This window comes from Oncorhynchus keta, chromosome 32 (assembly GCF_023373465.1).
Source record: "Oncorhynchus keta strain PuntledgeMale-10-30-2019 chromosome 32, Oket_V2, whole genome shotgun sequence".
Taxonomy (NCBI): Eukaryota; Metazoa; Chordata; class Actinopteri; order Salmoniformes; family Salmonidae; genus Oncorhynchus; species Oncorhynchus keta.
Window position 1 is genome coordinate 12,468,802 of NC_068452.1, and position 26,647 is coordinate 12,495,448.

At 43.1% G+C, this 26,647-nt stretch overlaps 4 protein-coding genes across 7 annotated transcripts in view; 2 read left to right on the top strand and 2 right to left on the bottom strand.

The window, feature by feature from the left end:
• Nucleotides 1–26,647, top strand: part of LOC118365743 (zinc finger protein ZFP2-like) — a 426,011-nt gene that overhangs the window by 184,664 nt on the left and 214,700 nt on the right. The gene's annotated exons all lie outside the window — the stretch shown is intronic.
• Nucleotides 1–26,647, bottom strand: part of LOC127914401 (uncharacterized) — a 143,172-nt gene that overhangs the window by 115,305 nt on the left and 1,220 nt on the right. The gene's annotated exons all lie outside the window — the stretch shown is intronic.
• Nucleotides 1–26,647, bottom strand: part of LOC118373987 (zinc finger protein OZF-like) — a 96,452-nt gene that overhangs the window by 66,366 nt on the left and 3,439 nt on the right. Inside the window, exon 2 of one of the 4 annotated variants that reach the window (XM_052490210.1) lies at nucleotides 21,701–25,620. The exons of the other annotated variants lie outside the window; for them this stretch is intronic. Coding sequence (XP_052346170.1) covers nucleotides 25,145–25,620 — 476 coding nt within the window. The 3' untranslated portion in view covers nucleotides 21,701–25,144. Of the gene's footprint in view, nucleotides 1–21,700; nucleotides 25,621–26,647 lie in introns of those variants that run through there. 4 annotated transcript variants of the gene reach the window in all.
• The window catches only part of LOC127914402 (uncharacterized), a 267,695-nt gene that overhangs the window by 17,219 nt on the left and 223,829 nt on the right, over nucleotides 1–26,647 (top strand). The window lies entirely within an intron of this gene.

Here is a 26,647-nt window from a genome sequence, read left to right on the forward strand (position 1 = left end):
ATTAGGTATCTGTTGTGAAATTGTTAGATATTACTGCACTGTTGGAGCTAGAAACACAAGCATTTAGTTAGATATTACTGCATTGTTGGAGCTATGAACACAAGCATTTAGTTTGATATTAATGCACTGTTGGAGCTAGAAACACAAGCATTTAGTTAGAAACACCCAGTCTCTTTACATTACCTATGCATTTTCATTGGCCTGTCTGTGTCCAAACTATGTCATAGGCTCATCCTGAGTGATCAGATGACAGAAGCCACATTTAGGTGCCAGGTGTAACTGAGGTCATAGATGCTCCATATCCATTACTTTGAGTGTTTTATATAATATGACTAAATGTGTTTCTGTGTTGCAGGGGCAGTCAAGAAATGGAACAGCAAGGCCACAGAACATGACATAAGCAGAGCTGTGGGAGACCACCTCAAGCCCCTGTTAGAGCCAGGGGTGGTGTTTACCACTCCACCACGCCTTCAGCAGGCTGGGAAAGTGGGATTGATACTGATTTTCATACTAAGAGGGACCAAGAGTCTGTTGATTGGTCAGTCATTGGGTTAATTTGTTTCACAATATGTTCAAATCAAATCCAGATTTATTTATACAGCACATTTCAGACATGGATGCAACGCAATGGCTTCACGTAAAAAAACAATGAAAATAAACAGAAATATTGAGGAAAAAAAACTGAAAGACTAATGAGCATTGCAAAGGAAATGCCATTGATTAAAATATTAACAATATGATGCTACATCCACATAAAACATAACTTGTTTTTTAGGAGGGGCTCTGAAAGACACTACGGGGGCATCGATTGTAAATTGACTGGTAACAACTGGGACCTAAAAGACACCCACCATGAGACCCACTAAATCTGACCAACAAGAGGCAAACAAAAGAAAAACCCACAACAAACTTAAAGACAGGAAGCAAACCAAAAAGGTGGAGCAAAAAAATAATTTATTATCTTCAATACCATTCATACTTTACAAAATCATAATTCTCATTCATTCTTAATTAATACTATTTACAAAAACATCAAACAAAAACAAACCTCAGGGGAGCATCGTCCCTCCCCGTCATACCTAACCCTTTCCCTATCTCCCTTCCCTAATCTATCCCCTTACAAATCTCACTCTAACACTCCCAGCCCTAATACCCCCTTCCACCTCTCCCGTGCCGCATGCTGCCCCCACTTCCTCTCCTCCCTCTTCATCCTCCCCCTCAAATCACCTTCCACCCTCCTCACTATCCCTTCCACTCCCCAATCTCTCCCTGTCTTGACTAAATTCTGCCTGGCTTCCCACAGTCCCCTTTTAAAGAGACTCATGAGAAGCCAGAGCAGAAACCTGTCCCTATCCGTTCCCCTCACTCTCCCTACGCCTCTCTCTAGCCTAGCCCATGTCAACACAAAATCACTCCTAACCACACCTAGCAACACCCGTGCCCTAGCCCATACTAGTCTGGCAAAAGCACAGTCCCAGAAGGAATGGCGCAGTCTCCTCCCTGCCAAAAGAGGATCTTGGACAGGTGGGGGATTGCACCAAACTATACCGGTACAAGATGGAACGTACCGGCAAGCACTTGTGGAGGCTCAACCAATTCAGGTCCTTGAGCCTGTTGTCCAGGCCCCGCGCCTGGACTCCCTGCCTGCCTGACCTCCTCGTACAGGTGCCTGTGATCTAAACCTACTCGGGCAACTTCAGCCTCAGGGTGCGCACGCATCCACTTGGCCGCATGACCAAAGTGCCACGGCAGCTGTTCCGCCCGAGGACCCGTGTTAGACCACACCATTATGCTTCTCGCCTGATACGAGAAAAACACCCGCAGGAGGTAACCGGACGGGTGTATCACTGGCTGAGCAAGCTCCGCTAACAAGAAAGAAACAAAAATTGAGTCCAGCTTGAGGGGGAAATGTGGTACCCCCCTACCTCCCTCCCCGATGGGACAGATCATGCGTGCCCTGGCGACCCACTCGCACCTGCCACTCCACATAAACTGAAACACAAGCCTCACTAGAGGCCTCCTCAGACAAGCCGGCAATGGGTAGATGTACGCCAAATACAAAAGAGACGGCAACACATCCACCTTTAGGACCAGGACTTTGCCCATAAAAGACAAATACCTAGCCTTCCACATTGCTAGCTTCCTCTGTACCACTGCGATATGCATGTTCCAGTTTAGCGTCACTGAGCCGGAGGTCTCAAAATGAACCCCGAGAATCCTCAGGGCCCCTTCACAGAGAGATAACCCCCCAGGCACATCCGTTCTACCGCGCCATCTTCCGAAAAACTTGACGGAAGACTTTGCATGGTTCAGAACTGCTCCCGACGCTCGGGTGAAATCCCCAAAGATGGCAAGGGACCTTGTCAGGCACGAGTCCTTGCACAACAGCAAGGAAGTGTCGTCGGCGTACTGCGTCATCTTAACACGCAGCCCACCACTTCCAGGGATCAACAAGCCTTCCACCCCCGTGTCTGCCCTAATGGCAGCCCCCAGAGGCTCCATGTACAGAACGAAGAGGAGAGCCGAGAGTGGGCATCCCTGCCTGACCCCAGATGAGAGGTCAAAAACGTCACTTAAGTGACTATTTACACGAACTCGACACCCCACTCCGACATATAAAGTACGGATCCATCCTATAAACTTCTCCCCAAATCCTAATCTACCTAACACCCTGAATAGAAAAGATCTATTCACGCGATCAAAAGCTTTCGCCTGATCTAGCGCTGCTACCATTAAAGGCAGCCCTCTATCTTCAACCCAAGTGATGGAATCCCTGATCAACTGTAGGTTCCATCTTATAGAGCGGCCCTCTACCCCGCACGTCTGATCCTCGTGGACGACGTAGGGAAGGGCTGTGCGCAACCGGTCTGCTAAAACCTTTGCAAGAATCTTGTAATCTACGCACAGCATGGTCAATGGCCGCCAGTTGCCAAGGTCAGTTGCTTCCCCCTTCTTATAAAGAAGTGACAGCACACCAACAGCCATTGATCCCCCCGGGACCCCCGTCTCAAGGATGGCCTTCAAGACTTCGAGAACCACTGGTCCAAGTATACCCCAAAACTTGAGGTAAAACTCAGCCGGCAGCCCATCCCAGGCACCTTCCCTTTTCCCATCCTCCTAAGAGCGCTCTCAACCTCTTCTAGTGAGATCTGGGCCTCCATCACGTCTCTAATGTCCTCTGGCAACCGCCGGGACAAGTGTTCTAAAAACACGTTTCCCTGCTCTACATCTATTTCCCTTTCCTTAAATAAACCTTGGAAATGATCAGTTGTCACCCTGACCATTTCCTCTGGTTTACTTACTATACTACCATTTTCTTCCCTAACTCCATGCATTACCTTCCTACTCTGCCTGGCCCTAACCGACTTAAAGAACATAGCGGAACAAGTCTCATTATGTTCTAGAAAGCCACTATGCGCACGCTCCAGGAAAGCTCGAGCCTTCTGCTCCTGCAGCTCCCTGAGCTGCGCCTTTAGGGCTGCGAATCTCTCCCAGTCAATCGGCCCGCCGAGGTTGCTTGCCTCGTACTCGAGTTCAATTAACCTTTGGATACGATCCACCTCCCTCCTTTCCTCCCTTTTTTTCCTTCTACAATATCCTATTATAAAAGCCCTTATCCTCCCCTTAACTAAATCCCACCACTCTAACACCCCCTCGCACATGGACCGGAGGCCGTCAAGCCTCCGAAAGAAACAAAACAATGCGTCAACGAAAGCCTGCTCCTCCAGTATATCCCGATCTAACTTCCAGTACCCCCTACCGAAGAGGTCCGACTGGCAACCCCACCTGCAGGAACACCCCGTCGTGATCCGTGAAGAAAACAGGCAACAGCCGCCCAGACAACTGACCCAAAGACCTGGATACAAAAATGTAGTCGAGCCTCCGCGCATCCCCCCTGGAGTTGCGCCATGTAGGACCGACCATTGCCGGAGTAGTGTGCAGGCCACCATCAACCAGACCATGGCAAGCCATTAGCCCAGAGATGGCACCTGCACTGCTATCACCGCCTACCCCTAAATCTATATTAAAGTCTCCTCCTATCACCAAGTGCCTGTTTGTAACACACAGGGGCGCCAGACAGTCCACCATCTCCCTCCTGTCTGCCGCCACCTGTGGCCCATACACCCCAATTAACCTATATCTAGCTTCTCTAAACTTAACATCTATCCCCAAAACTCTACCCTGCATTATTACAAAAGTGTTCTCTATTTTAACCTCTCTATGCCCACACAAAATCCCTACTCCTGTTGAGTGCACCTCTCCTATGCCCCAAAAAGATTCCCCCTTATCCCACTCCCTCTTAAATCTACACACATCCCCACCATCCCTCAGGTGAACCTCCTGTAAAAAACAGAAATCAAACCCCACACCCTCTAAATAACAAAAAAACGCCCTCCTTTTAACATTATTCCTTAACCCCCTAACATTTCGACTAAAAAAAGAAACAGAACTATTCATTTAATTATTAACAACAAATAAAACCCCCAAAAACCAAAGAAAAAACAGGAGACTCACCCGATGCTCCCCTGGTCCATCTCCACCGGCGGGGACGTCCTCTCCTCTCCTGACGCCCCCCCGTCCTCCATCCCAACCCATGACCCAGGCAGTGTGTTGGGTCCTCCCTCCCCACCCACCATCCCCCCCTCCCTGTTTGCCTCGGGGCTGCATGTAGGGGACCCCATCTCCTCAAACAGGAGTTGGGATCCCTCTAGCAAACAGCCCACCGACCCCTCACTGGAGTCATCCACTAAAATGCAAGGGGCTGAGGCAAACCGGGAGGACAAATTACCCCCCGCCACTCTCTTAGCCCCCCTTTCACTTCCTGCCAAGCTCCCCTCTTCATCCCTTTCTTCTTTGGTGAAGGAGGTAGCGGGGAGACACAACGTCCCATCCCCGCTAAATCCTCCACCAAATCCCTCATTTCAACCTCGAGGAAGCCTGGCAGGCTTTCCGCCCACTCCTTTCCCCCATCTCCCCCTCCCACCCCCTCCCCTCCCATCTCCACACCTCCCTCCGTCCAACGTCACTGTCACCGCTCCCTCTTCCACTCCTTCTCGCACCACTGTCCCACTCTCCCTCTTCTCCGCTCCTTCCCGTTCTTCCGCCTTCTTTTTCTTCTCTCCTTCTTTTTCCTTCTTTCCATCTTCTCTCCTCTTTCTTTTCGCCTCTTCCTTCTTCCCTTCTTCGTCCTTCTCCGTCCTTTCCCCTGTGCCATCCGTACAATCCGCACGCGTCCTTTCTTTTCTCCCCCCATCCCCCGCTCCCCCCCCAGCTGCAGACGCGTATGACCTGTGACGAGCCAGGCAATCATGCCACAGGTGTTCTCGGGAGCCACACCCGTGGCAAGCCTTGGGCTCGTCACACTCCCTGGCCTCGTGCTCTTCCGACCCACAAAACCGACATTTCTTGTTACTGCACGAGGCCAGGGTATGGCCATAGGCCATACAACGCCTGCAGAACGGGGGCTGACGTGCATAGTAGAGTGTTCTCCTATCAGCCCCCAGGGAGAACATCGCCGGAGGATGGAGGTAGCCATCCTCAATCTTCGGGGACTCCCTGAGTAACGCCTGGAAACCTCTTCTCCCGTCCCAGAAACCCAGGGAGTCCCTGAGGTACCTCACTGAGGAGACATTGTCCATGTATCTCCCCAGAAAGGCCCTCACTTCTTCATCCTTCACATGCGGATTGTACATGTTTACGGTGACCACCCTGAAGTTGTTCTTTGCCAGGCTGGTCACCGCATAATGGCACAGGGGTCCTTTTTTCCCCGCTTCCTTTGCCATCTTCAATACGTCATCATGTTTCTCTTCCTTGTAAAATGTCACATCAAAACCTTTTTCATTTGGGTTGCCTTGGAGGCAGAGCACTTCCTTCACCTCTATCTTGAGGCATCCCATCAATATGGTCCTTCCAAAAGTTTCCCTGCCCCAAGGCACCATCTCCTTTTCAGTCCATGAAAATCTTACGGTATTTGCTATACCAGTCCCCGGAACCGACCTGGTTTGCTTGTTTGGATTCATTTTTTTTCTTCTTCAAAATAAGGCTCTCTTCAGTACAAAAACTTCAACCTGAAAAGAAAACATCTTTGACCAAAACGGTGGAGCAACTAAAGGTGTTGACTCTCCACATCTATCAAGACAACTGGAGCACTGGGCCAGACACTATTAAATAGAACCTGGACCAGCTCAGGTGAAACACCTTCCCACTAATGAGATGGACAAGCCAGCACAGGTGTAACACATACTGACTAAGGAGGTGACACCAATCAGTGCGTCCTACGTGCTAACAAGCTATACGTGATAAAGTCCAACCTCAAAACATAAATAGAAAAAACAAAGCCTGTAACACCTTCCCCCTTAAGAAAAATATATCCCATATTTCTGTTGGACAAGTTTGCTCACCACCAACAGAAAACTTCAATTTTTTAATATTTTTCCCCCACAAGCTTCTAGAACTCTCGTCCACTCTCAACAAAATAAATTGTGATCCCTGGCAAAGCACTGGCTGAAACGCAGAACTTGCTGACTGCCCACCCTTGAGACAATCAGCAACCAACAACTGCAATATCCGTTGTAACTTTCCACCTCACTGCGGAGCATCTCTCTCTTTTCAGGGTTCACTCGATAGGCATGTTGTTGGTTGTCACATCTGAGAATGAATCCTGATATTCTAAAATAAGGGTAACAACACCAATATAATTGTACCCAAAAATGGTCAGCTGGTTGCATAAATAATTATGATGACTAAATGTTACAAATTGTAAATATGGAAATCAAAACCAAATGTGCACCCCTTTGTTAATATGTATTGGCAATACTTCACTTAATGGTGAGGCATGGAATAATAAAACATGTCTTTTGTCAGGCTGAATGTTTGAAATATGAGGTGATTTGAGACATGCTTCTTCAGTAGTGGAATAAAGACAATTCGCACTTGAATGTTGTAAAGAAATACTGGAGTGATGTCAGATTGTTAATAAAATTGATTATAGTACAATTTATTATAGTGCTTTCATGTGTGTGTATGTATATACACAAACATCTGCAACAATTATCATATTACATGTATTTTTTTAAACAAGCAGCTTTTTCAACTTGTAGAAGTGCCTTGCGAAAGTATTCGGCCCCGTTGAACTTTGCGACCTTTTGCCACATTTCAGGCTTCAAACATAAAGATATAAAACTGTATTTTTTGTGAAGAATCAACAACAAGTGGGACACAATCATGAAGTGGAACGACATTTATTGGATATTTCAAACTTTTTTAACAAATCAAAAACTGAAAAATTGGGCGTGCAAAATTATTCAGCCCCCTTAAGTTAATACTTTTACATCATTAAAATACTCCTACTATGTTAAAACATTCTACATTGTGACATCATTAAAATACTCATACTACAATGTTAAAACATTCTACATTGTGACACCATTAAATACTCCTACTAAAATGTTAATAAATTCTACATTGTGACATTATTTCATTGATATCATGAAACAACTCCTTCATGTATTTTCTGATGTTTGATCAGAGATCTTTTATCAGAGTATCTCATCCCACATTGATCACAGCTATACAATTTCTCTCCTGTGTGTGTTCTCTGGTGTATAGTCAGAGAGCTAGATGTCGTAAAACTCTTCCCACATTGATCACTGCTATAAGATTTCTCTCCTGTGTGTGTTCTCTGGTGTATAGTCAGAGAGCTAGATGTAGTAAAACTCCTCCCACATTGATCACAGCTATAAGGTTTTTCTCCTGTGTGTATTCTCTTATGTAGTTTAAGTGAATCTGATCTTGAGTATCTCTTCCCACAGTCAGAGCAGAAGTGAGATTTCTTCCCTGTGGGTCTTTGCTGTTGTTTCTTGAGGTGTTTTGATGTGGAGAGACTCTTCTCTGCCTCTTCAGCATCATGAGGTTGTTGAGGCCCCCCAGACAATGGACAATAGTCACGTCTCTCTCCTGTGTGAACAAAAAGTCGGACAGATGGTTAAAGGCCCACAACAGCAGAAATCTACTGTAAAAAGGTGATGCAATCAGTGCAGCCATTATGTTGTACAAACAATGACGTCTGTAGTGAATGTTCAATATTTGACATTTGTCTTAAGACAGTCAAGTGAACAACAATAGTCATATTTTGTCTTGTTTTTCCATTAGTAGTAACATCGACGATTGTAGGCTAGAAATACGTTTTTAAAGTTGTTGAAATCCTAAGCAGTGTGCCAGACAAATTTTGGTCTCTAATATAGACACCCTTCTGTCAGTCTATGTTGTTGTTGGTTGAAGTAATGTGTCCTACAGTAGGTCTATGTTATTGTTAGGTGAAGTTATGGGTCCTAAAGTAGGTCTATGTTGTTGTTAGGTGAAGTTATGGGTCCTACAGTAGGTCTATGTTGTTGTTAGGTGAAGTTATGGGTCCTACAGTAGGTCTATGTTGTTGTTAGGTGAAGTTATGAGTCCTACAGTAGGTCTATGTTGTTGTTAGGTGAAGTTATGGGTCCTACAGTAGGTCTATGTTGTTGTTAGGTGAAGTTATGGGTCCTACAGTAAGTCTATGTTATTGGTATAACTAGGGATTTCCACATTAGCATTGAGGAGTTTCTGCAACTAAATTGCGTTTTAGCAAACAGAGGGCACAGAGCAATGCAGACAGCGATGCACCTATTTGGGGATGTCTGATAGTATAAACAAAGTCTTACAAAAATCAATTGGCGAATGACAATAGTTCACAAAGTATTTGTACATTATTTCCAGCTCTCACTCTTGATAACCACTTGACATGAAAGGGAAAAATGTAATGCTCTGATCCAGTGGAAATGTCATAAAATACCTGATTACTTCTTATCCCTTACACAAATAGCCAACAGCTGTGTCTGTCCCAAACTCACTGGCGCGGGAAACTCTGAGGGCCCAGAATATTTTATATCATGTTTCAGACCGACCTAGGTGATAGAACTTTAAACAATGTATCAACTATGTAGACAGGCCATGCGCATCCAATGTGATTTGTTTTTATCTGGATATTTTCTAGCTGTTTTTATTTGTTGGCTTTATGTAGGCTATTTTTACATAGTTGGCAATGGCAATAAAATTTACTTTTAGGTTTGTATAATTTTCATTTAGATTTAGAGAGAATGTAGATTAATGACAGACAATGATTTTGAGATACTATTATAAATTAAATGAAACTGTTCCACGAAAATGTGCATATGAAAATCATTACTGGCACACAGATTAGCAGAAATCGTCAGATAAATTGGCACTCCAACTGGAAAAGGTTGCAGACTGCTGGTGTAGTCTATTACCTATCTATCTATCTGTAGTCTATTAGTCTATTACGGCAAACTTCAGGAGCAGAACGGCAGAATTTACGAAGTCCAGCAGCAACCGACAACCGGCTCCCTTTAGTTATGACTTCGAGTCATTTGTGTGTCTTAATTATTTAATTAAACAGAATGCTTAACTTTACTAGGGTAGGGGCCAGCATTCGGAATAATGGATGAAAAGTGTGCCTAAATTAAACTGCTTGCTACTCAGGCCGAGAAGCTAGGATATGAGAGGGCGCCACTGCAACGTTTTATTATCAAAATTGATGATTTCTCTGGCTGAGACTCTTCACAGATAAACAATAACTTTTGTGTTACTTGTTTATTTGCAATTCTAATGTATATCTGATATAAGTAGAGTGAGTTTTACCAGTATACTAGATATAGATATAGGTTAGATTTTGACGTGAGGTTAAGAAATATATATATACATTTTTTGCTATTTACATTTTTATTAGTGTGTTGATTTCCCATTGTTAACTTCTTGGGTATAGGGGGTGCTCTTTTAATTTATGGATAAAAAAACGTTCCCATTTTAAACAAGTCGACTATGCATATAATTGACAGTTTTGGAAAGAAAACACTCTGACGTTTCCAAAACTGCAAAGATATTGTCTGTGAGTGCCACAGAACTAATGCTACAGGAGAAAACAAGATGAAACTTCAAACAGGAAGTGAGCCAGATTTTTGAGGCGCTGTGTTCCAATGTCTCCTTATATGGCTGTGAATGCGCCAGGAACGAGCCTACACTTTCTGTCGTTTCCCCAAGGTGTCTGCAGCATTGTGACATATTTGTAGGCATATCATTGGAAGATTGACCATAAGAGACTACATTTACCAGGTGTCCGCCTGGTGTCCTCCGTCGAAATTGGTGCGTAATCTCCAGCTGCATGTATTTTCCCATGTGATTCAGAGGAGAAACAAAACTGCCACGAATGACTTATCATCGAATAGATATGTGAAAAACACCTTGAGGATTGATTCTAAACAACGTTTGCCATGTTTCTGTCGATATTATGGAATTAATTTGGAAAAAAGTTTGGCGTTTTTATGACTGAATTTTCGGGGGGTTTTCTCAGCCAAATGTGATGAACAAAACGGAGAGCTTGAGAGCCAATATATTTATTTCATTTCATTTGCGATTTTCATGAATAGTTAACGTTGCGTTATGGTAATGAGCTTGAGGCTATAATTACACACCCGGATACAGGTTTTTTTCTTAGCCAAACGTGATGAACAAAACGGAGCGATTTCTCCTACACAAATAATATTTTGGAAAAACTGAACATTTGCTATCTAACTGGGAGTCTCCTCATTGAAAACATCTGAAGTTCTTCAAAGGTAAATGATTTTATTTGAATGCTTTTCTTGTTTTTGTGAAAATGTTGCCTGCTGAATGCTAGGCTTAATGCTATGCTAGCTATCAATACTCTTACACAAATGCTTGTTTTGCTATGGTTGAAAAGCATATTTTGAAAATCTGAGATGACAGTGTTGTTAACAAAAGGCTAAGCTTGAGAGCCAATATATTTATTTCATTTCATTTGTGATTTTCATGAATAGTTAACGTTGCGTTATGGTAATGAGCTTGAGGCTATTATTACGATCCCGGATACGGGATTGCTCGTCGCAACAGGTTAAAATGGAAAGTGTTGGGAGAGGTAGGGGTTTCCTGTCATTTAATCACCATCTGTTGTTAGGGGTTCAGCCACAATTCCAGTTACTTCTACACCTATGCCTGTAACTGGAGGGTTTTGATGATATTTTACCCATGGACACGCCCAAGGATGTGTATGAAAGAGTTTTGCCAAATACTGGGAGTGCGGAGGTCTCCATGGATTTCATAGCAGACATAGTACAGCAGATTGGTCATTCCATTGGGGAGAACATTGCCTCCCGTTTGGAGTCAAAGGCAATTGTTGGACATGTTGGGGACAATGTTATGGGGAATGTATGCAGCTCGAGGGGTATGGATGTGTCAGGCCTGAACCTGGTATTGAAGTCTGATATCAGGGAACCGGTGTACTTTCGGGGGGATGGCTCTGAAAAGTGCACAGTGCATGAGTGGGAGGATATGGTCATGGTTTACATGCGTAAGAAGGGTGTATCTGTGATGGACCAAGCAGTTGAGGTTATGTGCAGGCTTATGGGAAGGGCCCGCGATGTTGTTAAAGTTGGCATACACAGCAATCCCTCCATTGATTTATCTAAAGGCCCCTTGTCCCATCTTTGACATACTGAAACAAGATTTTAGTGACACTGTTTTTTCAAGCATGCCCCTTGCTGACTTTTATGCCACATTACCTCTGACTGATGAACAACCATTTGAATATTGTCTCAGACTGAACAGGGCTATGGAGGTTGCTGAAGATTGTCTAAAGAGACAGAAAAAAAGTGTTGAAGACCCATCTCGTGAGCTCACAGTCATGTTCATCAGACATTGCCCTAACGATGAACTGTCCCTTATCTTTAAGTGCAAGCCATTACAGTAGTGGACCGCTGCAGATGTTCATGAGAGGCTAGATGAATACAGGAGGGAGCGGAGGTACTCTCACTTATCTAAGGGGACCCCAGCCATCACAACAAGGAAGCAGGAAGTTGGTGCTGTCATGCCAATCACCATGCCTGCTGTGAGGCCCCACATGGAAGTACCCAATACATTGCCTTACCCAGCCCAGACTATTCAGGGCTCAGCTGAGCCGATGGAACGTATCCTTGCAATGCTAGAGCGTGTGCTGGAGCAGAGGCCACAACAGTCTGACCATAAGTTCCAAAAAGGGAATTGGAGCAAAGTGAAGTCTAATGGGCCATGTAACATGTGCGGGGATGCTGGACATGATACTTACTTTCACTGCAGGGCCAATCACCTCTGCTTTCTTTGTCATGTAGCTGGCCACGCATGCTCTCAGTGCCCCAAGGCCACAGCTCTGAACACAGCTGGTGGAGTCCCTATAGTAATCACTGCTCAGCTCCCGGAAAACTAGTAGGCCTGCATGTAGAAGGGGAGAGTGTTGGGCTTTTTGTAGAGTCCCCATCAGTGAGAGCTGTTGATTTGGAGTCTCTATATAAAAGTGTTTGTGACGAAATGGAGACTGAGAAGAGTATCATAATGCAGAACACACAGAGACTTTCCCCGTATGATGATTTATTCTATGCCAAGGTGTTAATAGGAGAAGTGGAAGTGAGAGCTATGCTTGACAGTGGATCCATGGCTTGTACCTTGAGCTCTAGGGTCTTACCTGAACTGTTGCATGCAGGAGTGTTGAAAAGTCCATCATTGAGTCCTACAGAGGTAGTCTTGGTTGGTTGTGGTGGGTTGAAGACGAGGCCTTTGGGAGTATGTGAGCTGGAGATGGAGGTGTACGGATGTAGAGTTGCTGTGCCTACACTGGTGGTTGAAGGCCAGAATGATGACCTCATCTTGGGAAGCAATCTCCTAAAGCACTTGAGTTGCCACCTGAAGACGGATGGAGATCTCTGGAAGAGGGTTTATACTCCTGTGTGTGATGGGGGTGAGGAGAGCAAGCTAATCGATATGATGGCTAATGTGGAAAGATGGAGAGACAGTGAAGTACCTGACAAAGTTGGAACTGTGAGACTAAAAGGGGCTGTGACTCTAGAGCCTATGCATGTGCACTTAGTCTGGGGCAGACTACAAAACACTCAGAATCTATCAGCTGGCAGTGCTGTTGTCATTGAGCCCAGCAGTTCAAGGTCAACACCAAGGTCAATACTGGTAGGGAGGACAGTAGCTCTATTGCGGGGGGATGGGTGGATCCCTATTAGAGTGATAAACCCTTCTCAGAAGACAGTGACATTGAGACGAAACGCCACTCTAGCCGATGTCTTTCCTTGCATGGCTCTAGAGGACTTTGACTGTTCGTGTGTGAATGATGATTTATCAGCAGCAAGTGCAGAGAATGGCTGATATACATTTACATTTACATTTAAGTCATTTAGCAGACGCTCTTATCCAGAGCGACTTACAAATTGGTGCATTCACCTTATGACATCCAGTGGAACAGCCACTTTACAATAGTGCATCTAAATCTTTTAAGGGGGGGGGTGAGAAGGATTACTTTATCCTATCCTAGGTATTCCTTAAAGAGGTGGGGTTTCAGGTGTCTCCGGAAGGTGGTGATTGACTCCGCTGTCCTGGCGTCGTGAGGGAGTGTGTTCCACCATTGGGGAGCCAGAGCAGCGAACAGTTTTGACTGGGCTGAGCGGGAACTGTACTTCCTCAGTGGTAGGGAGGCGAGCAGGCCAGAGGTGGATGAACGCAGTGCCCTTGTTTGGGTGTAGGGCCTGATCAGAGCCTGGAGGTACTGAGGTGCCGTTCCCCTCACAGCTCCGTAGGCAAGCACCATGGTCTTGTAGCGGATGCGAGCTTCAACTGGAAGCCAGTGGAGAGAGCGGAGGAGCGGGGTGACGTGAGAGAACTTGGGAAGGTTGAACACCAGACGGGCTGCGGCATTCTGGATGAGTTGTAGGGGTTTAATGGCACAGGCAGGGAGCCCAGCCAACAGCGAGTTGCAGTAATCCAGACGGGAGATGACAAGTGCCTGGATTAGGACCTGCGCCGCTTCCTGTGTGAGGCAGGGTCGTACTCTGCGGATGTTGTAGAGCATGAACCTACAGGAACGGGCCACCGCCTTGATGTTAGTTGAGAACGACAGGGTGTTGTCCAGGATCACGCCAAGGTTCTTAGCGCTCTGGGAGGAGGACACAATGGAATATATATACTCACTGACTGCCAAGATGACTTGACACTGACTGATGACGGTTCCAGCCAACTTCACGATACTGACGGGCCTGACAGTTCAAGCGATCCTAAGGTCTTACGTGACTTAGGTTTGACTGATATTGATGTCTCCTCCTGTCAAGCGTCTCCTGCTGGTAAGAAGAAACTCATCCAGCTCATAGCTGAGTACCAGTCTATTTTTTCCAGGCACAAGTTGGATTGTGGAAAAGCTTCCGGATGTCTTCACCGCATTCAACTGAGTGATGAGAAACCCTTTCAGATGCCCTACCGACGCCTTTCACCAAATCATTATGAGAAGCTCAAACAAGCATTGAATGAGATGGAAGAACGTGATATAATAAGGAAGTCTAGTAGTGAGTTCGCCTCTCCCCTTGTCCTTGTATGGAAGAAGTCTGGAGATTTGAGACTCTGTACTGATTTTCGTTTGTTCAATGCTCGCACCATCAAAGACGCCCACCCACTCCCTCACCAGGCTGACGCGCTGGCTGCGTTAGGTGGAAATGCCTTTTTCTCAACAATGGACCTTACCTCTGGCTACTACAATGTGGAAGTGCATGAGGATGACCGGAGATTCACAGCTTTTACGTCGCCATTTGGATTGTACGAATACAATCGTATTCCACAGGGGTTATGTAATAGTCCTGCAACCTTTATGGGGATGATGCTAAACATATTTGGGGATCAGAACTTTCTTAGCCTGCTGTGTTACATTGACGATGTCTTGGTCTATGCGCCCACTGTAGATTTGGCTATACAGCGCCTGGAAATGGTTTTGAGCGTCTCAAGGCTCACAACCTGAAGTTGGAGCCAAAAAAGTGTAACTTTCTACAGAGGTCTGTGAAGTTTCTGGGGCATATCATTAGTGCAGATGGTGTAGCTACAGACCCTGAGAAGGTGAGGGCCATTACAGGAGTAACAGAAGCTGATCTGATGAAAGATTGCACTGACATTCCATCTCAGACGAAATTGAGGTCATTCCTTGGGATGGTGGTGTATTATCAACAGTTCATTGAAGGTTGCTCGACCACTGCAAAGCCTCTCTTTGGATTGACTACTGGACACAAGGCTCCATGCTGGAAAAAGAAGCGAAGCTCACCTGTCAGGAAGTTGACGGCTGCTGACTGGACAACAGAATGCAGACAGGCATTACTCCAGCTAAAGCAAGCCTTACTGGACCAGGTTTTGTTGGCCCACCCCAACTTCGAAAAACCCTTTCTACTCTCGGTGGATGCATCCAGCAATGGCTTAGGTGCTGTGCTGTCTCAGGTGCAGGAACCGGGAGCTACAGCGAGACCTATAGCCTTCACGAGCAAGTATCTCAGTTATGCACAGTCGAGGTATCCTGTGCACAGGCTCGAGTTCTTTGCCATGAAATGGGCTATCCTATCTGTGACAAGTTCCACCACTGGCTACGGGGACAGCAGTTCACGATATGGACGGAAAATAATCCCTTGACATAAATTCTGACCAAAGCAAAGCTTGTGGGTGTCAGAATTGTCTTCTGAAGGAACAGGTGACACAAGGCTGGAGGGTGATGTGCGATCCTTGGATGCTCAGGATATTCCACCTTTGGATTCTGCGGATGATATACTGCAGCTGGAAGGTCTGCCTCGATCAGAGAGTCTTCAAGAATCTGATCGAGACTGTAACAGTGTAGTGAGTGAGATAATTAACCAGTCTGTTTACGATATCCGTACTGACCTACCAAATGTGGACCATTCCTTACCTGACCAGTTACGCACGGACTGTGTTGATGGACACACTATTGCAACAGTACACAACACTGTTACCCATTTAACATTTAACATTTAAGTCATTTAGCAGACGCTCTTATCCAGAGCGACTTACAAATTGGTGCATTCACCTTATGACATCCAGTGGAACAGCCACTTTACAATAGTGGCTTACAGTTGAAGGTAGTTGGGGTCGTATTAGGTCAAGGGCAGGAAGGCTATTTAAACCAGTGTCAAGACTGATTGAGATTATGAATCAGCAGAAAGGTAGCTCTTGAAGGTTAATATATGAATGTCTTATTTGTTTTGTTTTTACATCATTGTGACCATGATTAGAAGTTGCAGGATGGTAATGTGACAGATATGATCAACTCTCTTATGGTAGTTTATTTTATTACTTGGATGTTTTATAGTCACTGTGTGTACTTAACATGTAACAGGCATGTTTACCTATGAGGGCTAAGGGGATTGATCAACCGCTTTTCACTCTAATTCTCAAGGAGAATAGTCTAATGCCTGGAATATGTAGTGACTGATTTAAAGCAGGGTCTGCATCCTTGATATACACAGCTTTACCTTTTAGTTTTCTCTATTAGGTAGTATAAAAATATAGATATATTTTTTTCTCTGGATTATTCTGTACATATGTTGAGTGTCTCTGTATCTGGTATGTTTGCACAGTGCCGTTTTTGTATTTTTATTTTGTATTTTTCTTGGCAAGTGGAATTCAGTAGGGGGGAGTGTAACAGGGTTATATTGGTGATTCCCCTTGCCACTTTATTGTTAAGCCAATGGGTTTTTGGTTGTCTTGCCTTCACCTACTCAACATGGCATCTTATTGACTGGTTTGCGTAGCTGTTACTGTAATTTAATTATGCCAATGTGCTTTCATTAATTGAAAACCCTTAATCTATTTTATGAGAATTTGTAAGATTCTTGTTTGCATAAAATAGACGCAGACCAGTCTTTCAATAATAGGTAACAGAATTTATTCTCGGAGCGCGCTGCCACTTAACGACGAGCAACAGTTTATATACAGATCATGACATAATTTCATTGCTTTAACATAATCCCCTCCTCTCGACCGGGACAAAGTGAGGTGAAAAGTTCATTCTAACTTACTAACACACTCCCAGGTAACTTTTGACCCCTCAACATTATCGATCACCACTGAGCTGACAGTTCTAATTAACAGAAAACCTAGGAATGCTCTCACTGTCTTATCTAAAAACCCCAGAGCTAAGTTTCTGTAGGTTCAACGCTAGGTTAACGACCTTATGTGTTTACACAGTCCCCAACCCATTCGTTTCTTCCTAGTTGGAATGGTGTTCATTAACTTTAATTACTCCTTGTCCGTGTCACACAATCCCACCTTATGAACTCATATAGTTAATCAGATATAATAAAACAGAGTATAAGTTTACTTAGGTACAATTCTATTTAAAATGGGGATATTGTTTATTCATTTATTCATAATAACTCCAACAGTAGCTTGCTTATGAGGGGGAATGTTCCAGTTAGAATCGTCCCAGTGAACAAGCACCAAACCAGTGGTAAGTTGTTGGTTGCAAAGCACTGTACGTCAAAAGTGATTTTTATACTCCCAAGTGATGATTTAAATGTACAATTTATATCAATTTGTTTGTAAATGTTCTTCGGAACATCACACAAGATGCAGCGTTTTTTGGAGAATATTTGTTGTGCATTTTGTTGTAAAGAATTCCCGCCAGTACTAGCTAGCAACTTACTGTGTCTGATGGGGGGTTCATATATTTTGTACAGTGTGTGAGTGCAGAGTTGGATGGTGATATGTGCATTGCATGACTTGCAATTTTGTGTCGTTCATATCAGAATAAATATACATGACTGGTGCTACATGTTGGAGTTCCGTGTCGATGACTGATTGTACACAACGCAAGCTGAGTACTGTTACAAAGGCACCAACTTTGAGTACGTTTTAAAACAAAGGTTTCAAACCAATTCATGAATGTAATTGAATCTAGGTATGTCTTGCCTTTAATGTAAGGGCATGAAACAAATTGGCTGAATATTATACAATGACTTATCAACAGCTCTAATAATTTGACCCCCACAGGAAATCTACACTGGCAATTATAGAATATACTATATATCCTAGAAACCTGGTTAAACTATCATTATGACATCATGGACGAATTCTAGAATATACTATATATCCTAGAAACCTGGTTAAAACTATCATTCTAACATCATGGATGGCCAGTCCTTGTATTCATAGTGTAGTGAATTCTGGGGGTAGCCCTGAGCTGAACTCAAACCTGGGTCCAGTGACTGTCAAGCCAACACCTTATAACTGTTACGCCAAGATGTCTGAACTTCTTGACGAAGTTGCTAGGTGTTGGGTTATGGTTGCTACAATAGCTTTCTCTATGAATTTGAGGGTGGTTACACTTCTCCAGCCCCCATCCCTCAGCTGTTCACCAAACCAAGTCTCTGGGCAGTCATTTTGCTGCTGTTTAAAAAACAACCACCCTGCAATCTACAGTTCAAACAATAACACATCTGTCATTCCACCACTGTTTTGGTAATAAGATGATTATGGGATTGGAGAAATGTAACTACAGACAGACCTATGGATGCAAGGACTGACCTTCCCTGATATCAACATGATAGTTTTAACCATGTTGAGGCTATACAGTGTTGATTTACATTGTTTCTAAACATTGGAGTAAAAAAAGCTTATTTGGGGTTCTGATGGGGTACAACAGTTGAACTACGCTCATGAGGCATGTGTTATATTCTTCAGGAATCAATGGCTATAAATAAATAATTTAAGTCACAATATGGATGTAGCAATTGCAGATTTCCGCTTCAACACCAAACATTAGTTCAACAACTGCAGAGTTTGTGCCTCTGTTTTTAAGACAGTACTTACTAGTGTTAATCACCGAACGGTATCTCAAAACCGTCTTATGGCTAAATTCATCCTTAGAACCATTGGATGCCTTAACTATCCATTCATTGCTCATTCCTGACAGACTCACTAAACAGAGAACATCCCTGGTCGTCCCTACTGCCTCTGCTCGGACGGACTCACTAAACACAAATGCTTCGTTTGTAAATTATGTCTGAGTGTTGGAGTGTGCCCCTGGCTATCCGTAAATAAAAAAACAAGACAATGGTTCCGTCTGGTTTGCTTAATATAAGGAATTTTAAATTATTCATACATTTACTTTTGATACTTAAGTATATTTAAAACCAAATACTTTGACTTTTACTAAAGTAGTATTTTACTGGGTAACTTTCTATTAAGGTATCTATACTTTTACTCAAGTATGACAATTGGGTACTTTCTCCACCACTAAATATGAGTCTAATCTGGTCTCCTTCAACATGGTCAGCATCATTATGAGTCTAATCTGCTCTCCTTCAACATGGTCAGCATCATTATGAGTCTAATCTGCTCTCCTTCAACATGGTCAGCATCATTATGAGTCTAATCTGGCATGCTTCAACATGGTGAGGCTCATTATGAGTCTAATCTGCTCTCCTTCAACATTGTCAGCATCATTATGAGTCTAATCTGGTCTGCTTCAATATGGTGAGGCTCATTAAGAGTCTAATCTGGTCTCATTCAACATGGTGAGCCTCATTATGAGTCTAATCTGCTCTCCTTCAACATGGTCAGCATCATTATGAGTCTAATCTGGTCTCCTTCAACATGGTGAGCCTCATTATGAGTATAATCTGCTCTCCTTCAACATGGTCAGCATCATTATGAGTCTAATCTGGTCTCCTTCAACATGGTCAGCATCATTATGAGTCTAATCTGCTCTCCTTCAACATGGTCAGCATCATTATGAGTCTAATCTGGCCTGCTTCAACATGGTGAGGCTCATTTTGAGTCTAATCTGGTCTCCTTCAACATGGTGAGCCTCATTATGAGTCTAATCTGGTCTCCTTCAACATTGTCAGCATCATTATGAGTCTAATCTGGTCTGCTTCAATATGGTGAGGCTCATTAAGAGTCTAATCTGGTCTCATTCAACATGGTGAGCCTCATTATGAGTCTAATCTGCTTTCCTTCAACATGGTCAGCATCATTATGAGTCTAATCTGGTCTCCTTCAACATGGTGAGCCTCATTATGAGTCTAATCTGCTCTCCTTCAACATGGTCAGCATCATTATGAGTCTAATCTGGTCTCCTTCAACATGGTGAGCCTCATTATGAGTCTAATCTGCTCTCCTTCAACATGGTCAGCATCATTATGAGTCTAATCTGGTCTCCTTCAACATGGTGAGGCTTTATTATGAGTCTAATCTGGTCTCCTTCAACATGGTCAGCATCATTATGAGTCTAATCTGCTCTCCTTCAACATGGTCAGCATCATTATGAGTCTAATCTGGCCTGCTTCAACATGGTGAGGCTCATTATGAGTCTAATCTGGTCTCCTTCAACATGGTGAGCCTCATTATGAGTCTAATCTGGTCTCCTTCAACATTGTCAGCATCATTATGAGTCTAATCTGGTCTGCTTCAATATGGTGAGGCTCATTAAGAGTCTAATCTGGTCTCATTCAACATGGTGAGCCTCATTATGAGTCTAATCTGCTTTCCTTCAACATGGTCAGCATCATTATGAGTCTAATCTGGTCTCCTTCAACATGGTGAGCCTCATTATGAGTCTAATCTGCTCTCCTTCAACATGGTCAGCATCATTATGAGTCTAATCTGCTCTCCTTCAACATGGTCAGCATCATTATGAGTCTAATCTGGCCTGCTTCAACATGGTGAGGCTCATTATGAGTCTAATCTGGTCTCCTTCAACATGGTGAGCCTCATTATGAGTCTAATCTGGTCTCCTTCAACATTGTCAGCATCATTATGAGTCTAATCTGGTCTGCTTCAATATGGTGAGGCTCATTAAGAGTCTAATCTGGTCTCATTCAACATGGTGAGCCTCATTATGAGTCTAATCTGCTTTCCTTCAACATGGTCAGCATCATTATGAGTCTAATCTGGTCTCCTTCAACATGGTGAGCCTCATTATGAGTCTAATCTGCTCTCCTTCAACATGGTCAGCATCATTATGAGTCTAATCTGCTCTCCTTCAACATGGTGAGGCTCATTATGAGTCTAATCTGGTCTCCTTCAACATGGTGAGCCTCATTATGAGTCTAATCTGCTCTCCTTCAACATTGTCAGCATCATTATGAGTCTAATCTGGTCTGCTTCAATATGGTGAGCATCATTATGAGTCTAATCTGGTCTCCTTCAACATGGTGAGCCTCATTATGAGTCTAATCTGCTCTCCTTCAACATTGTCAGCATCATTATGAGTCTAATCTGGTCTGCTTCAATATGGTGAGCATCATTATGAGTCTAATCTGCTCTCCTTCAACATGGTGAGGCTTTATTATGAGTCTAATCTGCTCTCCTTCAACATGGTCAGCCTCATTATGAGTCTAAACTGCTCTCCTTCAACATGGTCAGCCCCATTATGAGCCTCATTAATTGTCTGATGAAAAACAAAATCCACACACTGATCAGCATAAATCAGCCTTTTGTTTTCTGTCAAGTTATTAACTAATGATTAGCACACATAAGTTCTCAGATGTGTGAGTGCTTTACCTATTTCTAACAGTATCATTTCAAATGGAGAAAACATCTCAGCAACATGGAAACAATGTGGGAGGATTAGCAAATCCTGTTTCATTATCGAAATTACAAACCACATGAGCCTAGTTAAATAAAGACTAAATTAAACAAATAATTTTTAAATGTAGCAGAATTAAGTAATGATTGTGCACTATCAGACTAAATTAGAGTAACAACCCAAAAAAACAGACAAACAGGGAATGTTCAATGACCCAAAAAGACACTATACTTTTTTCTGTGAATCACCACTTTATTTCCTATCATGAAGAACACCTGTGGAAATGGGCAGTGGGTATAGACATTCATCTGACTCCAAATCAAGACATGATTGAATAGTTGAATAGTGTCTAATCCAAATAATCAGCACAATGTCAGCTGTTAGTGCAGGGCTGGAACAGAAACCTACACACCCAGTAGCTAGATCTCTAGCAGCAAGGTTGGCCATGTATTTTCTAGGTCTGTGAATCGTGGAACAGTATTGGTGGTCATACAACTTATTCTAACAGTAAACCAACAGCATATTCAGAGCATTTAGAAAGTATTCAGACCCCTTGACTTTTTCCACATTTTTTTATGTTACACCCTTATTCTAAAATGTATTAAATAATATTGTGATCCTCATTAATCTACACACCATACCCCATAATGACAAAACAGGAATACCTTATTTACATACAGTGGGGAGAACAAGTATTTGATACACTGACAGTTTTGCAGGTTTTTCTACTTACAAAACATAATTTTTATCATAGGTACACTTCAACTGTGAGAGACGGAATCTAAAACAAAAATCCAGAAAATCACATTGTATGATTTTTAAGTAATTAATTAGCATTTCACAAGAAACATGCTTCATTGTAGTCAAATTACATCACACTGAATATTATGTTACTATTATCTCCATCCTCACTTCTAGGGACAGGAGCAACACAAAAGTACCTTCCCTATCCTGAATAGCCTCCTCTCTCACTGACAGTTGGGGCTGCTATCCTTTCACCCTCCTCCATGGCTGTTAGCTTGCTACCTACAAATACATTTGGAGTTTTTACAGTGATAAATAGATAGCTAGCTAATATGAAGTCAGGTAGCTGGTGATATTTCATTAACTTAGCTATCTATCTATACAGAATTTGAAGTTGTCTAGTTAGCTCATTTAGCAGCTCATTTGAGTTAGCAGGGACTGTAGCTAGTTAGATAATACTACATTGTTGTTTTTCATTTCCAAAATGTATTTACTTACTTACTTGAATAGGTTCTCCCAGCCATGTGGACAACTTGAAACAGGGCAGCAAAGTTCATCACCAGAGGGTTTTAGAGGATATTACTATTGAACTATGAACCCATTTAATAACCAGACCTTCATACAAACTTGCTCTGCTGAATTATTGACGGAGTCACAACGGGCGGCCTAAGCGGCATCTTGTCCATCTGCTGACTGGACGCAGTTGAGGAAAATGTACATTTTATTTTCAGACAAAAAAGTTCAAGTGTAGGGAGCATGAGTTTTTACTCACCAGTGTAACAATAGTCTGGTGAAAGACTTAGTAACTTAGTTGCAGCCACTATTTGGTTACATATGAGTACAAACAGTTATGTTTTTGTTTTAAATTTACAAAAATTATAATTACATTTGAAATGTTTTCTTTACTCAAGTATGACAGTTGGGTATTTTTTCCACCACTGTATTTTTACCCATTCCTCTGGGTAACCCCGCTGTCTGAAACACTCATCCAGCCATTCCTCTGGGTAACCCCGCTGTCTGAAACACTCATCAAGCCATTCCTCTGGGTAACCCTGCTTTCTGAAACACTCATCCAGCCATTCCTCTGGGTAACCCCGCTGTCTGAAACACTCATCCAGCCATTCCTCTGGGTAACCCCGCTGTCTTAAACATTCATCCAGCCATTCCTCTGGGTAACCCCGCTGTCTGAAACACTCATCCAGCCATTCCTCTGGGTAACCCCGCTGTCTGAAACACTCATCAAGCCATTCCTCTGAGTAACCCCGCTGTCTGAAACACTCATCCAGCCATTCCTTTGAGTAACCCCACTGTCTGAAACACTCATCCAGCCATTCCTCTGAGTAACCCCACTGTCTGAAACACTCATCAAGCCATTCCTCTGGGTAACCCCACTGTCTGAAACACTCATCCAGACATTCCTCTGAGTAACCCCGCTGTCTGAAACACTCATCAAGCCATTCCTCTGAGTAACCCCACTGTCTGAAACACTCATCCAGCCATTCCTCTGAGTAACCCCTGTCTGAAACACTCATCAAGCCATTCCTCTGAGTAACCCCACTGTCTGAAACACTCATCCAGACATTCCTCTGAGTAACCCCGCTGTCTGAAACACTCATTTATTTTACACCGGCTATGTAAAAGAGACCGAAGAATGCACAATGGTCAATGCTATCCGGGGTCGTTAGGACATCCCTACCCTAAACCCCAACCGTAACCCCTACCTAATGATTTTAAATGTCAACTTCAAAGGGCTAAGGACGTCCCAAGGATGTATCTCTACCTGAAAATACATGATCTAAGTGATTGATCGTTGGTATTCATCAGTCATAAAGCCTAATTCACTTTAATGAACTACTAAAATAGTGATTGTGTCAGACAGCATAGACAGCAGCTCTACACTTTATTGACTGACTGATCCATTCATCCTTCCATCCCTCTTCAGCCATCCTCTCCTGGTTAGGAAGTACACTTCTACAGCCAAAGAGGTGAGAGGTCACACATGCTTTAGATGGTAAATATTTATGTCCCCTTAGTGGTTCATCACGTCAGCAAAAGGGAGTATGTTCCATCATCGATGTTAATTTACATTAGTGCAAATTGTCCACTGATATTGGTGTAATTTCTCACCCCTTTTGGATGTATAAAAGTTCATTTCCCCTCAGGCACACATTTGTTCTTTGTTATTACCTGAGCTACTGCCTGTTCACCCCGCTATCATCTAGAATGCGAGGTCAGTAAAGGTGCATTTTCAATCTCAAGGCCATCAGACTGTTAAATAGCCGTCACTAACACAGAGGCTGCTGCCTACATACACAGACTTGAAATCATTGGCCACTTTAAGGAATGGAACACTAGTCACTTTAATAAAGGTTTACACATCTGGCATTACTCATCTCATATGAATATACTGTATTCTATCCTATTCTACTGTATCTTAGTCTATGTATTACTCATCTCATATTTATATACTGTATTCTATCCTATTCTACTGTATCTTAGTCTATGTATTACTCATCTCATATGTATATACTGTATTTTACCCTATACTATTGTATCTTAGTCTATGCCGCTCTGACATCACTCGTCCAAATATTTATATATTCTTAATTCCATTCCTTTAGATTGTGTGTATTGTTAGATATTACTTGTTAGATATTACTGGACTGTTGGAGCTAGAAACACAAGCATTTTGCTACACCCGCAATAACATTGCTAACTAAACAAGTGTGTGACAAATAAAATGTGATTTGATGTATATAGGTCTGGTGTTAGTCATTCTACACTCTGTGTTCTACTACCCAGGTCTGGTGTTGGAGATCATTCTACACACTGTGTTCTACTACCCAGGTCTGGTGTTGGAGATCATTCTACACTCTGTGGATCTCGTGCACGTATTTTCTGATATTTAATCAGACCACTTGAATGAGAGTATCTCTTGTCACATTGCTCTCAGCTATATGACTGCTCTCCTGTGTGTGTTCTCTGGTGTGATACCAGGTTGCTTGACTGAGTAAAACTCTTCCCACACTGATCACAGCTATAAGGCTTCTCTCCTGTGTGTGTTCTTTGGTGTCTATCCAGGCTGTTTGACTGAGAAAAACTCCTCCCACATTGCTTACAGCTATATGGCTGCTCTCCTGTGTGTGTTCTCTGGTGTGATACCAGGTTGTTTGACTTCGTAAAACTCTTGCCACACTGATCACAACTATAAGGTTTCTCTCCTGTGTGTACTCGCTGGTGTATTTTAAGTTTTGATGAAGATTTGCAATGTTTCCCACAGTCAGAGCAGTAGATAGATTTTTTCCCTGTGGGTCTCTGCTGGTGTTTCTTGAGGAGTTCAGATCTGGAGAGAGTCTTCTCTGCCTCGTCAGCATCATGATGTTGTTGAGGCTCCCCAGATGATCCACGATAGTCACGTCTCTCTCCTGTGTGAACGACAAAGTCAGACAGATGGTTAAAGGCCCACAACAGCAGAAATCCACTGTTTATTTAAGGTAAAAGATGATGCCCAGAGCGTACCCATGAAGTTGTACAACAATTGACATCTGTTAAATTATTTGACAGTTGACAGAGGACCAGGGCACAAATAATAATAAAAATAAATAATTTTGCTCTTTATTTAACCATCTTAAAATTAAAACTTCTTTGTTCATTGAAAATTGTGAATAACTCACTACAGGTTAATGAGAAGGGTGTGCTTGAAAGGATGCACATAACTGCAATGTTGGGTTGTATTGGAGAGTCTCAGTCTTAAATCATTTTCAGCACACAATCTGTGCCTGTATTTAGTTTCATGCTAGTGAGGGCCGAGAATCCACTCTCACATAGGTTGCTAAGGCAGGATAATCTGAGCGCAGCCCAATCCTTCAGATTAAATAACATTTTCACAGAACCGCTTGTTGCAATTTCGATGAGGTTCTCTTGTTAAGATATCGGTAAGTGGACTGGAGGCAGGGCATGAAAGGGATAACGAATCCAGTTGTGTGTCATCCGTTTCGGGAAAGTACCTGCGTAATTGCGCACCCAACTTGCTTCGCTATATCACATTTGACATAGTCCGTAAGCTTGAATTCATTTGCACACAAAAAAATCATACAATGATGGAAAGACCTGTGTGTTGTCCTTGGTAATGCAGACAGAGAACAGCACCTACTTCTTAAATCATAGCCTCAATTTTGTCCCGCACATTGAACATAGTTGCGGAGAGTCCCTGTAATCCTAGATTCAGATCATTCAGGCCAGAAAAAAGATCACCCAGATAGGCCAGTCGTGTGAGAAACTCGTCATCATGCAAGCGGTCAGACAAGTGAAAATTATGGTCAGTAAAGAAAACGTTAAGCTCTCAATCTAAAAAAATGTGTCAATACTTTGCCCCTTGATAACCAGCACACTTCTGTATGTTGTAAAAGCGTTACATGGTTGCTGCCCATATCATTGCATAGTGCAGAAAAT